The sequence below is a fragment of the Epinephelus moara genome, chromosome 20, assembly GCF_006386435.1.
Source record: "Epinephelus moara isolate mb chromosome 20, YSFRI_EMoa_1.0, whole genome shotgun sequence".
NCBI classification, from domain to species: domain Eukaryota; kingdom Metazoa; phylum Chordata; class Actinopteri; order Perciformes; family Serranidae; genus Epinephelus; species Epinephelus moara.
The window spans coordinates 25,572,553-25,588,023 of NC_065525.1; the positions used below are offsets into that span (position 1 = coordinate 25,572,553).

At 40.5% G+C, this 15,471-nt stretch overlaps 2 protein-coding genes across 6 annotated transcripts in view; one reads left to right on the forward strand and one right to left on the reverse strand.

Annotated features, from left to right (window-relative positions):
* scaper (S-phase cyclin A-associated protein in the ER) overlaps positions 1–8,060 on the forward strand; it is a 72,212-nt gene extending 64,152 nt beyond the window's left edge. For all 3 annotated transcript variants that reach the window (XM_050073458.1, XM_050073460.1, XM_050073459.1), the window contains 3 exons: positions 5,997–6,188; positions 6,929–6,977; positions 7,279–8,060. In XM_050073458.1, coding sequence (XP_049929415.1) covers positions 5,997–6,188; positions 6,929–6,977; positions 7,279–7,376 — 339 coding nt within the window. In that variant the 3' untranslated portion in view covers positions 7,377–8,060. The remainder of the gene's footprint in view (positions 1–5,996; positions 6,189–6,928; positions 6,978–7,278) is intronic.
* A 1,662-nt stretch (positions 8,061–9,722) lies between these two features.
* On the reverse strand, positions 9,723–14,526 carry isl2a (ISL LIM homeobox 2a). Of its 3 annotated transcripts, none has more exons than XM_050074241.1 (6): positions 14,235–14,526; positions 13,599–13,788; positions 13,009–13,223; positions 12,231–12,517; positions 11,056–11,223; positions 9,723–10,437 (listed from the first exon to the last, which is right to left on the reverse strand). In XM_050074241.1, exons 1-6 carry the CDS (start codon positions 14,473–14,475, stop codon positions 10,321–10,323), a joined length of 1,218 nt encoding a protein of 405 aa, XP_049930198.1. In that variant the 5' UTR covers positions 14,476–14,526; the 3' UTR covers positions 9,723–10,320. The 3 variants fall into 3 exon arrangements, with proteins under 3 accessions (XP_049930198.1, XP_049930199.1, XP_049930197.1); XM_050074242.1 differs by having other exon boundaries at positions 9,725–10,437; positions 13,009–13,268; positions 13,599–13,783; positions 14,235–14,393; XM_050074240.1 differs by having other exon boundaries at positions 9,726–10,437; positions 13,009–13,268.
* Between the last annotated feature and the right edge of the window lie 945 nt (positions 14,527–15,471).

Below are 15,471 nucleotides of genomic sequence, written 5' to 3' on the forward strand. Positions count from 1 at the left end.
TATGGCTATAACTTAGAATTGTTTTTTGTTATTTATCAATTTTGTCTTTTCAGTTATTTAATTTGTTACGACCAAAAGAAAGTTATGACAAATTCTCATTTTTATTATTAGAAGTTGTGGCTTGTAATTGTCTTTATTTGTCAGGCCATAAGTTGAAAGAAAAAAGACTAATATTTACCAAAAAAAACTGTATAAGATGTTACAAAATCTTCAAATTCTGAGTGTTGATAAATGATAAATTATTACTTGATAAATTATTTTTTTATTTTATTAATCTGTCAGTTATTTTCTCGGTTCATTGAGTAGTTATTTGGTCTATAAAATGTGAGAAAATGTTGAAAAGTTTTTGTTTTGTTTGTTTTTTTCAAAGCCAGAGATGACCTCCTCAAATGTCCACAACCCAAAAATATTAATTTTAATGTCATAGAGGAGTAGAAAAATCAGAAAATATTCACATTTAAGAAGCTGTATTTAGAGAATTTAGACTTTTTTTTCCTTTTTATTTATTCAAACTGAATAATTGATTATTAAATTGATTGCCAATTAATTAGAGAGTGGACAACTATTCAGTTTATTATTGCATCTCTATGGCCAACAGTCTAAAACTTAAATATATTCAGTTTACTATCATATATGGAACAGACAAGCATCAAATCCTCTTAATTTGAAAAGCTGGAATCAAGTAATTGATCATCAGAAGAGCTGCTATTTAATTTTCTTTCCATCAAGTAATCAGTTAATCTTCCCATTTTTTGCAGCACCATTTAACACACTTAATCAACTGCAAAAATTGTAATAGAAACATTTTCTTGTTAATTGTTTCAGCACAAGTTACATTGTAATGCTTTCGGCTGAGAGAAGCTGATTTAGACGAGCCCGTTAATATCATCTTACTATTGTTCTGTTCATGTATTATTTGTTAAAAAAAGAAGGGGTGTAGTTTTGTAATTGTAACAAAAAGCACCTGTTCAAAGATTCATGACTTGGCACCTTCCTGCTTTTTGGTGTGTGTGTCATCTATTGTGCCACAGAGTGACCCATTGTTCCCTCCCGGTAAAGCAGAGCGGCGTGCTGGCCCTGGTGTTACAACTACTTAGGGGGCTCTGTGGAAGTGAGCAGGATGTGATGGAGCAGACCTGGCTGCTGTGTAATTGGCTGTCATGCATGGCCCGTCTACCGGGCCCCTGATTAGCCATGCTACAGTTGGCTGGGCTTTGATTATGTTAAGCCTGACCCACACAGGCAGCAGCCACTGCTTCAGTCTCAAACCTCTGATATGTCATTTATGTCCCGCGCTCCCAGTCGACCCCCATCACAACAATTTATAGGCTGATTACTGGTCCTCATTTACCAGATTTTCTACTTCTAATTAAAGGATCTTCCTCGAGTCTATAACACTTTCCCTTTCTGCTCAGCTCCTTCGCAATTTAATTACTCTAATGTACAGAATTAGCATCTGTGGGTCATTGTAGATCCAATTTGCATATTATATTGAATAATTGAATGAGGACTGATGATTAAATTAAGTGGGTGACAGATGAGTCGTCTTTGCACACTCTCAGCGACGTGAGCAGTCATGCTTGACTGTGTTTGAGGACCAAAAAAAACCATGTTGCTAATTTGATGCAAAATTCATTCCTCCACAACCTGGGCTCTGCCAATAAGTAAGCAACAAAATGTTCTTACCTTGCTTTCAGCTTAAGAATTTTTTTTTTTTCATATTCAAGTATATTTTGTCGGGGAAATAAGATCCCACAGAGTTGATCTTTACCAGTGGTCCAGTTCCTGGAATGCGTCCATTCAGTTCCGCACCAAGATGGATGGCGTTAAGGAGAATATTTAGAGCAGCTTGAGCTTTTCTCAAGCTAATGTAAGCATTGGCAGAACACAAAAGCGGCCCGACCCGAGGCCTGTGCGGTCGTGGAGACTGCTGATTCACTGTCGGCACACCAGCTTTTGTTTATATATATATGCTCTAGAAATAAGGCTGCTCATAAAAAGCAGAACTTTGAAGCGGCACTATACATAGTGATGTATTCCCTCTGCTCTGCGGGCATGAATAATTCACCTTGTCACACAAAAAGCCATTGGGAGAGTGACATATGTAGGCTTGTGTGTTTTTCAAGTGTGCCTCTGCTCGTGGGGGCCACTGAGCCATGTAGCCATATGTTTCATTGTCTGCTGCGTGCGTCCGTGGAGACCTTTTGATTAAAAAAAAAAAGAAGAAGAGCAGAACAAATGACACCTATTTTGCAACTGACATGTAACTGTGCTTCCTCTTTCCCTGAAGAGATATGTGCCAGTAATCTCCTTGTCTTTGGATACAGTGATTCATTTGTGAATCATCGGCAGTGATGATCTGTTGAACCTTTGAGCTGACGAGACTTTAATTGTAAACTGTTGACATGTTAACCCGCCTGATTCCTGCTTGCTTTTTTTAGACAGACACAAGCAATTTTAGAGTGTGGAAATCTTAAGAAAACTTTGGCCACACACACGCAAGCAGAGACCTACAAACGCACGAATACACACACAGAAGGAGGTCTAATTTCAGGTAGCATATGAACATTTTAGAAACGTAATGGGATCCTTTTCCCTGCGCTGGCTCCTGAGATTACCTGACTCCCCTGTGCTTATGTTTCGTAAACTGTTTTCTTTATACCGGCATCACATGAGCTATGGATCACCTCTGGAGTGCACATCCCACACACATGTCCAGAGCTCAGCCTTATCTGCGGGGTCATCCCTCTTCTTCCCATTCTCTACGAGGGCGTTTCCTCTGCCCTGCAGTCCCAAGCCAAGCTTTAGGCCTGTAATTCCTGTTAACCTGATGTTGAAACGTTCCCTTCAGCAGTCCATTACAGCCAAGAAAACCAAGCCCTCACTGCCTGCAGGGTAAGTGCAGCTCGTGCAGACCATAGGGAGCCAGCAACAGGGGAATGCACACTTTGTATCACCCAGCAGAGTAAACAGAGGCAGAGTAACACAGACAGACACGCTCTCCACCAACTGGCAGGAGAGAGCTTGATTGTTAGCCCGGTAGATGATTTACACTGTGCTTCAAGGGTGAGCGCAGGTCCAACTGACTTTAAGTGAAGCTGAGGACATTTTTATCCCTGCAAACCTTTCAGTGAGGAGTTTCCATTTGTCTGTAACACTGTCGTCAGGTTAGTTTCACAGCAGAATTATCAGCAGTGGAGATCTGCGATGGAATGACAGCGTCAGCTCATAGAGATAAATAAAGAATTATTAAGCTTCGCTGTGTAAACAGCAGTTTTTTTTACGGGATTTTAACACAACTGACAATTGCCTTAAAAGTCAAGTTGGAGTGTCTATGTCAATGTCTGCGTTGCTGTCCAGAGGTAATTTACGCAGCGTCCTGTGCACGTCTCAATCAGCCATTGTAAATGTTGTAAAGAAGCACTAGACAGTTATTTGACTGACTTTGTTTTATGTTTTATGCCACGCAGCTTGTCTTATCAGTGAGGCGGTCTCAGTCTGATGGATCTGGTTTGTATTGTGGATTCAAGTGTCAGATATATGGCCCTGCTCTGACGCTGGTTCCTCCTGAGGTGTTGGGGCCGTCTAGACGCTACAGTGAATGGAGTTTCCCCCACACATACAAGATTGTCACTTGTCTTCTGTGCGACATCTAAATTTTCTGATTAAGTTGAAAAGAAATTAATAACATTTCTCTCCCTCAGTGCTGCAGCCTCATGCGCACTGGCTAATTATGCTATTTGAGATTTATGCTTTATTGCACGGCTGGATGACGACTGCCTCTTCTTTTTCCTCTCCGTTCTTAAATCTGCTTTAACTTCGGTTTCCGCTCCGACACTGGGTTTTCCCAGGAATTTGTTTGCGTTTCAGAACATTAACTTTACACACTCTTTGTTGTCATTGTGGACAGTGAGGAAGTTATGTAATGGAGGCGTCATAAAACCCGGCACTGTTTGAAAACACCAGGTCTCTGAACTTAAGAAAGAACAGAGCAGCCAAGACACTTGAGTTTTTACTGGGTCTGCGTTATACTCGGGCCAGATGCACGGCTTCAGATGCTTGTTGTTAGTTTTATGATGTCAGGCTTTGAGCGGCAGATACTTCAGCTGAGCCGGGAGAGGTAACGCTGCGGCATAACCTTAAGTTGGAAACAATTTCAGGCTCTGGTGTTGCTCTTCACCTGGTAGAGGCGTGGAAAGTTGGCAGGGGACTCTATTTCTTTGTATCCTCTATACTCTTGCTGCCACCAGGTTTTTGTTTTATGTCTTTCTGCGTCAGGCACTTGAGGGTGGACAATTTGTTTAGGCAGCTGAAGATGGAACTGTGCGCAGTGGAGGATTATGAGATCGCTGGGTGATTTGTGGGTTGGATCTTCTCAGAGCCCCAGCTCAAACATCTAACACTTGCTATGGTGTTAAATTATGATACCTAAACCATAAATACTCTGGATTAAAACCCAGGAATGAATAGATTCTTTAGTTTTTGCAGAATCATGGTTTTCTAATGAGTTCAGCTGCATGAATTTATGACCCCCACAATGCCAGTTTGTCTTTGGGCAGTGTTGCAACGGACAAGATAAATATGATGATGTAGGATTTAGTGGAGAGTAGCATGAAAATGCTAAAACTGCTCGCGCTGAAAATAAGCAGCTCTACTTTTGAAAACATCCAGAGCTTGCCCTTTTTTTTTTTCCTTCCGTCAGTGGATGAATTTGTCCAACGAGTCCCACATTCCTTTGTGAAAAACACTTATTGAGTCACTGAAACTGTGGGGATTTTGTTCCTCCACTGTTACGCACACATGTTCAAAGCACAGTCCACATCTTTGTAATGAATTCAAGATTATTCTTTAATTCAGCTCTCTGTGAAGCACACCAGAGCGGAAAGTTGGTGAAAAATTAACACTTCTGTTTCAGGTTGACAAATGCGCTGCTCTTTATATTTTTAAGTATTTGTAATGCATTCAAGTTCAGGTTGTTTGACCTGTCCATATGGATCCTTTAAACAACGAGTGATAGGAAGTGGCACTGTTTTGTGTCCCTTTGAACGTCGCTGTAGACGGCGGCTCTGAGAAGCTTCACCTTGAACTGATAAAAGCGAAGAATTATCGCTTTGTTTATCCTGCTGCTCAAACTTGGAGTGCACTATCAAAGGAGAAGCCAGTGGAAGAGTATTAGAGAGTGTATTTTTAAAATCTTGTAAATCTTGTGAATTTATGTCACCGTGACTTGGGGACCTCACCTTGCCCTTCTGGTTTCCATTGGTGTTGAGCCCCCCAGTCCTGTAGTCTGTACCTGTAAAGTAGTGCAGTGGGGTTTTTTCATTCCCAGGCTCAGGGGAGATGACCAGAGCATTAGGCCGGGACCCCTTCCTCTGCAGCAGTCCCCTTTCTAATCAAATGAAGCTGGGAGTGATTTGGTTTTAATACTGGTGGCCCCGGATGTGACGGTGTGTGATTGACGGGCTGTGATGGAGAGCAGGATGTCGGCAGAGTGAAAATACCATTAATGTTATTGCTCATTTCTTAAAGTGGGGGTGGCCACACTGTTGGTGGAGGTTTGCTCACCCTGCCTTTCACCCACCACCCCACCGCTTCACCCCCCCGTTGCACTATGAATGCCCTCTCAACCTGAGCTTCACTCCTGCTTTTACACAGATTCTGCGCTTCAGTGTTGCTTAACACAAAACTTGAAAGTGAAGTTTTTAACTGCCGATAATGACATCAGTTCACGTTTCCCTCTTGTGTTACAGCAGCTCTGCCATTGTCGTTGGTACAAAGGAAGAACAAAACATCCCATCATTGTGTTTTATAGCCCATAATTGCGTGGTGGGAGGCTGTGCCCCCCAGGTCTCCTCCTAATGGCTGTTTGTGTGTTGTTTTAGTGGCAGATTTACATGTGGGAGGGATACAGGGCGGTGATTTACAACTAGCAGTGCCACTGACTGGCCGCCTGACTGGCTTAGTGACTGACTGGACCTGCTCCCTGTGTGTTCCAGGTGATAGTGCAGTCTGGCCGTCAGCCCAGCGTGCTGCAGAAACTGTGTCAGCTGCCCTTCCAGTACTTCAGCCACCCGCGCCTCATCAGAGTGCTCTTCCCTTCCCTCATCTCAGCCTGCTACAACAACTCCCAAAACAAGGTCATCCTGCAGCAGGAGATGAGCTGCGTGCTGCTGGCTACATTCATTCAGGTAAATATGGTGGTCATAAAGACATTATTATTTTACACACACATATACTACTTTACGATTCAGTGGTATCCAAGCCCAGAAAAAAAGTTTGGTAGTGCTGCATCAAAAAAACTGGTTTTAAAAACATGCTAATAATTATAAACATCCTCTTTATCTTGACAGTTTCATGTGTCTAAATAAAATATCCAAACACAATAAATTTCCTTCACATCAGAAGGAAGGCCCCTCTGCATCGGCTGATTAACGCCGCTCATGTGGGCCCTGGTGAATCTGTAACAGGCAGGCTTTTTACAAAGATAAATGGCTTCCTTCTCAGTGGATTTACCTGCCACTGGTTCAACTCCCAGTAAACAGCTTGTCTCCTTCATCTTCCCCCTGACAACCCGCCCCTCACCACTCTGCAGCCACCACTGTTTAGACACCGATTAACTTCCATTCAATGGGAGACAAGCTATTGTCATTTCTTTCAAACAGAGCAATAATGCATGGTGTCTTGCACCGCTGCCCTCATTGTTGAGTTAACCTCGAGAGCATTCCTCAGAGTGAAGCAGTTTGATCCAGATCATTCTTTATCAGCTGTTATACAAAAAACATTTAGTTTGATAAGTAAATTACAGTGTGATATAGTAGCAGCTTTAAATTCTGCTAAATATTGTATGGTTTTTTGGGGGTTGGAAGGTTTAATTGTAAATCAAATTGTACTCACACAACACTAATGCTCCTTATTAATTCCTCTATAGGACTGTGCTGCAAATGAGAAAGAATCAGACAACAAAATAAAGCATCCAGGTAAGTTACTCTGATTAATTTATCAAATATATATTAAAAAAAAAATATTGACGGATTGTGTTGGTTTCACATTTCAAGTCCGTAAAGATGTTTTAATGATTTTTTTTTTTTTTTTTTTTTTTTTTTTTTTAAATGAGTTGCGTCATGTAAAAACAGCTTTTTGATATTAATGTACCTGAGTATTGAGACATAAAATATTTTCCTTTGGCACATGTCGCTTGTTTTGGTGAAATGTGCCCGTTTTAAAGGGATTTCTTTCGGACACTCTGCGTAACGTGTTTGTTCTTTTCTCTGTGTGTAGTTTCCCAGCTGCTGGATTACTGCGAGTTGTCTAACCGCTTTCCAAGAGATCAGTGGGACTCAGCGCTGCAGTTTTTTCTCAAGAAGCAGGAAGAGTGATGGAGTTGCACACTGTCTTTAAAACGGATAAGCACACTATAAACACTTCAGAAGACATGTGAGATGTGGAGTTGTTTTGGGGGACTTATGTTTTTCTCTCCTCCCACCCCCCAACTTAAACTCTGCACACGAGTAAATACGTTCTGTCAAATGTAAAGACTGTAAAGCCTTATCCTTTAGTATGTTGCTGCATCTGTCTCGATTTCTTCGAAATCAGATCCACATTTAAGAGAATTTGCACAAAATGTCTTGTTTGTACGTTGCAGTTAGAACACATGCACAACTATTACATTTAACGTCTGATCAGGCCATTTGTTCCTCTTTTTGTTCCTGTTGTAGATAGAACTGGATCCTTTTTCAACACGATGACGATCTAAACCTGTAACATTTACTTATACTGTAATTTATAATTTGCCAAGTGTTTTCACCAAAACTGTTTGTGTTAATTTATTGTATTTGTCTCATTTTTTTTTGAATGTGAATGACCAGAATGTTATCTGTAGTCTACATAATGCCAGTTACATGACCTGCCTTGATTGCAAACTTGTGTTAAGAGTTATATTTTTCAAGTTCACATCTTTTCTTTCCTTTAGGAGTTACTTACAAAGTAATATATTTCATTGAGTTATATATTTCATTGAGTTATTTACCTCTGTCATGTAAAATAAAGTACTTACGGTTATTATATATATATATATTTTGTTCTTCTATTTTATTCTGCGTAAACTGCACAAGTTAAATTAATATTATGAGTAGGAGTCAGCAAACACTCGGTGGGGAGTTTTGTATTTCTGTCGCTATGACAATGATTTTTGATAATGAAGATGTGCTAATTTGGTCTATGATTTCATGGACAGTTGCTAGTTGTAGAAAACAAATTCCAACAAGCTATTGAACCACAAAGAAACATGAATATATTTAGGTCAGGTGTGAAATACCCTCAGGAAAATCTGACGTAAAGAAATGCATTTTTAAGAATTTTGGACATTACATTTGGACCCTGTCAACCTGCCTCAATGAAGCCACGTTCACCTGCCCTGCACTGATTTATTGGAAATCAATTGATAGTGTATATAGTCTGTATTCAAAATATAGTGATAAAGTTTCTTATTGTAAATGGTCCATCACTACAGCATTAGTGCTGCCCCTAGTTTTGCACATCTAGCATGATGTTGAGGCAGCATTTAGAGGCAGGCTAAATAAATTTGTTGGGAAAATAAAATAAAATCACATTTACAATTTTGCCCTTTGCATTTTCCACTGCGTGAAATTGCTGCAGCATGCACCCATGCTGCTAGTTTAAAGGCATTTGGGAGCTGAAGTCCTAACATGTTAGGCTGCTTAAATTCGGACGTGTTATTACATGTTATTAATAATGAACCTATGTTTATGCTTTTTATTAATAGCTAGCCCTGTTTTGTATTTTTCTAATTAACATTTTCTTCTTAAATATATTGTTGCATCGAAGTTTAAAGATTCAGTATATCCGCATGTCTTAAAGGACTTAACAGGGATTTTGAATTTGAATGAGACACCACTTCCTTCACTGATAGAAGCCGATCCTCCCCAACAAATTGCTGAGGTGTAGTGTGTCAGTCCCGGCTTGACCTGTATGCTCTCTTGTCCAGCGGCTATTTGCCCTGTTCAGGATTCCTACTGGAATGAAAATAAACTCAAGACACGCCAGGATGCGTCCGCAGGCTGCTGGGGAGTCCCCTCAGCGCTGCGCGGCTGCGCGTTTTGTTTTGGGTCCATTCAGTGTATCCTTTGCAGGTGATGCCAGATGCAGATAAGCGGCCGCCGCTGCCTGTCCTCTGTCTAGACTTGTAACCATGGGCCTCAGGTTGGTGAGGCACTGGGACAGTCTAAATAAGGCCAATTTTACCGTTTAATTACAATGATGGGAACTGGACATGATGCAAAGTTTCATATAAATATAGACCCTGACTATTTTGAGGTCATGATTTTAAAAAAGTAAAGACAAATCAGGAGAGGAGGTGAACCACACAGCCTATTGTGTCTGATTCAGTGACCTATGACACACGGGCCAAATGCTTAATAATATCTTGTCAGCCATCAGTCACTGATCCACTTGGCTCAGAAAAATGTAGCAGGCCTAAATATAAGCAGGGTTTAGTGAAGTGGAGTTTGCAGCTTACTGACAAATATGCACCCAAAAATGTGGATAACTGAACGTTTTAAACACTTAAATATTCAATTTCTGATCACCCAGGCGCCATGTGTGTGAGTTCTGGCCCTTATAAAAGGTTGATTTGCAGCTCTCACCTCCACCAGACATTATAAGCAGCATGCGTTTCCATTTACCTTACAATTGATTTATTTTCTTCACTAAAAAAGCTAAATGTTTGCGGAACAAATGGAATTTACATGCAATAATCAGTTAGAACTATTGTTTTATTGATAAGATTGGCTATGTCTGTCCTCATAATAAATAATAATAACTTATTTTCTGGAGAGAAAACGCGAACAATGCGCATCTCATCCGTTTCATTAATTTACAAGAGTCGATACTGAAACATACAAATCATGCACATGTACACAGTTTGTGTTCCTGATAAACATACTGTAACCTTCAGACGTCCCGTAACATGTTCACCACGTTATGGCCACTTCAGGCATTGGCATCATGGTAAGAAGGTCCCATATGTAGGAGCCCATAATGTCCATCAACAAACAGCTGTGTCCTGCCGTAGTGTCCTTGAGCAAGACAGTGAGCTACAAATGCCTAAATGTAAAGGGAATAGTCAGATCTCCAATTCCTCCAGTCGGCACCTGAATGTATCCTCGAGCATAAATCCATCCGGGTCCTTTAATTCGTTGTTTTTTTTTTCTTTGATTGAATGTCACTGAGGTCTCTGCGCGTCCCCCTTGCAGAGGACGCGGGTGCGCGCTCGAGGAGCTCCAGTTTGACCTCGCGGCCTCTTCACGTGTCGACGGGACTCGGCACCATGCTGTTCGGTGTGTCCGGTAACTGAGACGACAGGGAGGTCACATCGCTGCCCGAGGAGTTGCCCAGAGAGCCCGACTCAGAGAAGGACACCTGCAGGAGGAAGCAGAAGGACACACATCAACCAAACGTGCATTTACAAAAGGTTATTTACCAGTTTGTTTATCTGTGCGCGTGCCAAACGTCTCATGGCCCCCACTTATAGAGATGTCAACATGTGGACGTGCGCATGACCACGAGGGCCAAATGGGAGCTCCAAATGGATGCAGAAATAATTATATATTTCTATTTTTCTTCTCACACTAATCCTATCTACTAAAACATATGAAAACAAATCCCTTTATCAGTCTTGTAAATCTCACGAGACCACATAAGGTTATCAAGTGACTCCACGTGAGGGCCAACACAAGATTTAGAAACAGTATGACGCAAGAGACAGCTTGTTTGCACTTGAATCTTTTGGAAATCAAACGCATCAATATTACTGGATGAAATAATAGTTTCCAAGCAAACTAAATGAAGTTCACCATCATCATCATCATCATCATCATCATCATCATCATCACCGTTTTATTTTAGACCATCAGCTTAATTTGTGCAGCCTATATTTTATTCATTGGGCTATAATTGAAGCTTTACAAGAGTCCCTTTGCATTATTTTCAATATCCTGTAATCTATTTTTAATAGAATTTTATTGACTGTGGTCCTACCAGCTGTTGGAAGGCGGGCTGGTCCAGGTCGCTCTGCAGGGCGAAGTCGCTGAGAGTTTTCCACGGTGGCTGGTAGGTCTGCACCTCCACTGGATTCCCCTGCACGGTGTTGTCGTGCCGGATGGGACTGCCTGCCACCAGAGGTGTGCCTGTCAGGCCCTGCAGATTCTGCAGGAGGAACGAAAAAAAAAAGAAAAGAAAAAAGTTTGTCCCAAATATTGACAAGAGGTGTAGTTTGGACTGTGTAGAGTCACTTCAAGATAAAAGATATGATGCAGAGATAATAAAGAAAAACATGTTCTTTGTCTGTATGAAAGAATAAACAGTCAATTTTACGCAAAACAAACAAAAACAGATGCAGAAGAACATTTAACTTAATAATAAACTAACCACTTAGTAGTAAAAATTGTGTATTAAATTGATATGGGCCTGTAAAATAGCACAAATCTGATTCTGCAATATTTAAAGGATTAAAGGTGTTCTTTTCTGCCAAAAATTTCAATAATTTTTCGATTCAAAACCATTTAATTCAATATTAAATCTACATTTTTTTGATGTATGAAAATACATGAAGGCACTATTTTTAAAAGTATTCTTTGATTTATGAAAATATATGTAGGGCTGGGTTTTTTTTTTAATATTATTTGATTCATGAAAACATATGTGGGCCTGTATTTAAAATTAAAATGGAATAGACAAAAATAAAAAAATAAAAGCAGCTGTTTTGATCACTGTTTCTTTAAAGAACTGTGTAACGAATTATTTTCAGTCCTTTTATTAACTGAAAAATAACCGTCCAAATGGTGTTCATGTTGTGCAAACAAATCTTTTAAATATCAGATTAAGTCTGAATTATTTTCCGATTTTTTTTCTCACTCTATCATTGTTTCTCTCCAGCACCACTGCCATTTAGTTGTTTCTTTCTTATCGAGCATGGTGTGGCAATAACATTGCACTTGAATTTTACTTGGTCCCCCTCACATTTGTTTAAATTAAACCAGAGAAGAAAATAATCACAGGTTTTGTGTGACAGTAGTGACTGTAAACTAGAAAATACCTAATAAGGACATGTTGCCCAAAGTTGCGTATAAGAAGCCTACTAATAAAATAATGTAGGCTATAATTTTGCAGTTATACCATGACAGTATGAAAACATATTTCATAACATGACTCACAGTTTTGTCGCTGTGTTGCTGTGATTGAAGCTGCTTCATCAGGATGGACCTCTTCTTGTCTTTGCAGCGCTTGTTCTGAAACCAGACCCGGATCACCCTGGGGCTCAGGCCGGTCATCTCCACCAGCTGCTCCTTCATCAGAGCGTCCGGTCGCGGGTTGGCGTTGTAGCAGGTCCGCAGGGTGTGGAGCTGCTTCTCGTTCAGCACCGTCCGGACCCGGGTCGTCTTCTCGGACTGCTTGTGGACGTGGTTCCGGTGATGGGGAGGATGCCGGACCGAAACCGGTTCTGAGAAGAAGAAAAATACAAATTTAAATTTAAAATAACCAGAAAATAAATATTTAATGTCTCAGAAATTATTCATTTTAAATTAAGAAATTTAAGCAACAAATAGTATGGATTTACAATTATCACTCCTGCAATTTAATATTAGGAAATATTCAATATTATTAGGCTGCTGTAAGGTCACTGCACTCAAAACTTTCCAGACATAATTTGTAGGTCTCTTTTACAATGAAATAGTGAATTATATTGATAAATTTGACTCAGTTCTTGCCCCGAAAATTATTTCAGAGCAGGCCTTTGCACACAAACTATTATTTAGTCGACTTTGTTCAAATTTTGTCTTAAAAAATAAACACAGAACAACAAGCAGAATTGTTGAACAATTGTAATAATAATAGTAATAATAATAGAGCATGCACGATTTAAGGCCTTTGCAGATAATCCCCCAGTGCACTGTTTTAGTTTTATATTTACCATGATAAAGCGGTGTGTACCTGAGATGTGCAGCGGTCTGGTGTGTATGCTCCCCGGGCTGAGCGGGCTCCCTGCAGAGGCCCGCTCCACCAGCAAGCCGTGATCCGCCCGACACAGCAGCTCATCGTCCCGCAGAGAGAACTCGTCGCCCGGCAGGAGGTGACGGCTGCACACCGAGCACCGAAAACATTCCATGTGATACACATTGTCCCGGGCTCTCATCACCAGGTCGCTGCTGCAGAAGCCCATGTTACACTTTGCACATTTGATGCCAAATAACCTGGAAAGACGCACGGAGACTTCGTTGTAGATCTAAAATGTGTTGAATTAAATTAATCTGATGATTGTGAAGTCTTGTTCAAGCGCAAAACGCTGTGAGTTAATATAATGATCACAGGGAAAGAATAAAAATTTGAATGCCTGCACAAATCTGCAGGTCTGATGATGCACACTTTTACGCACTTTCATTTGCACACCCTGCACGTTTTCCATTATAAAATTATTATTCAGTTTAATCACAGTTGCCCCCTCACTTTCTTTCCCAACACCTGGACTCTAAAATGCAAGAAAGTAACACAAAAAAATCCTGAAAACTCTCTTGCACTCCTACCTTGCATAATCTCTTTTACAGTAAGTCTTCCCGTCTCGGACGAAGCAAGTGCAGGTCTCGTCCAGGTACTGGCTGCACTCTGCACACTTGAGGCAGGCTGCATGCCATTCCAGGTCCGGGGAGACTCTCAGGATGTACTGGTCGTGTATCTGACTTCCACAGCCCACACACATTGCGATTCCCGACTTCTCTGCGTGAGGAGGGGAATGCATTAATGCAACACTGTGCTCTGCGCTCTTTTAATCCCCGTGACATCCCCGTTAAACCCCCTTCACCCCCTTCACCTTAAGGAGAGAAAATGTTGCGCGCGTATCACAACAAACATGTGGCTCCTTCCAGGAATATTACAGAATTATTATAATGAGGCCACAGGAGCTAAAAATATCACCAAGTAACCTTAAACGCACGAGTAGCACAGTTACAATATAAGTTTAAATAAAATCTATAGTGATTTTCTTTTCTTCTGGATAGGACTGATGATCACGCCTTAGTTCCAGTTTTCTATATTCTGCAAATGTCGAAATGAATCGAGCAATTAACCATCAAATCCAACCGACTATGACTTGAAAATGAAATTTAAAACTCACAACAAAGCCACGGAATGACAACAAAGGAGCAGAAAGAGGACTAACTTACTTTTTGAATGATCCCCCATATCATCCAAGAAAGAAGTGTTGAGCAGGATATCCACCATACAGGAGAAATAAGCCCAGTGCAAGCCGATAGATGGAGGAGAGGAGCGGCAGAGGAGACCGTCCCGTCCCTGGCTGGATGATAAACTTGTATTCCTCCACCGAGAGGTGGAGAGAAAACAAAGATCCTCGACCAGTGACGTCTGCAAACCTGGACCTCTGTTGGTCCGGGGAGAGGGTGCCATGCAAATCTCCTCCTGGACCCCTGCTCTGTTTTTTTTCTCTTGACTCTTTGGACTGGCTGGGAGAGTAGTTTTTTCTGTATTTTTGTCCCACAGCGCTGCCGGCCCATCCCCTTTACTGAGAGCAATTTCCCTGTTAACTCACTGTACAACTGGAGAGACTTTAATTTGTGTGAGTTTAGATCCTACTGTTGTTATTTCCTTTGGCATCACATTCCCTTATTATTTATCTATGGATTATAGGTCATAATAGGTTAGATATTGTTGGCTTATCCTTATCCTTATATTGTGTTTTATAGCCTAATTTTGTTTTGTTATTTTGTTTTTCTCCTTCTTTTCATTTGTAAATCCATCATATTACATGTGGATTCCCTGCTAGATACAGCGTTGAACATGTAGCCTAAAAATACTTAATATCAGTGGTTATGATTTGGTCACACCTATAAGTTATGAAATGTGTATTATTATTATAATAATTAATAGTACGAGGCTATATTTCATTTTGTATTTAGATTTTGATTATTGTAAAAAACAGTAAAAACTATTAAAATGAGTGCTTTTCCCTTTGTTTCTTTTCTGTTTTAGTGACTTCAATAGTTAACCAATAGTCTCAGCCGACTGTAGAGAGCCCTCTACTGGATGAAATATCATATGGAGATCTTGGATCCACAGAGCGATCAATAAACGGCACAATTCAAGATCTAGATCTTTTTTAATTTGCATATATATGGATTATCCATAAATTATTACACCTGAGCCATATATTTTCTGATTGATAGTTGATAGAAGGCCCTGACGACAATAAATAAATACTGTAAATATGAAGGACCCAATGGATGACTGTGGGTTAGTCATTGGTCAATAGACTAAAGAGACAGAGGGAAGGAGAGGGGCAGAATTCAAATTTATGAAAGGCAAAGCAGGTTTCTTTTTTGTGCAGATTTCAATTTGTCAGTTTTCTCTTCCTCTCTCTCTTTCGCCCCTCTCACAGGCAGAAAC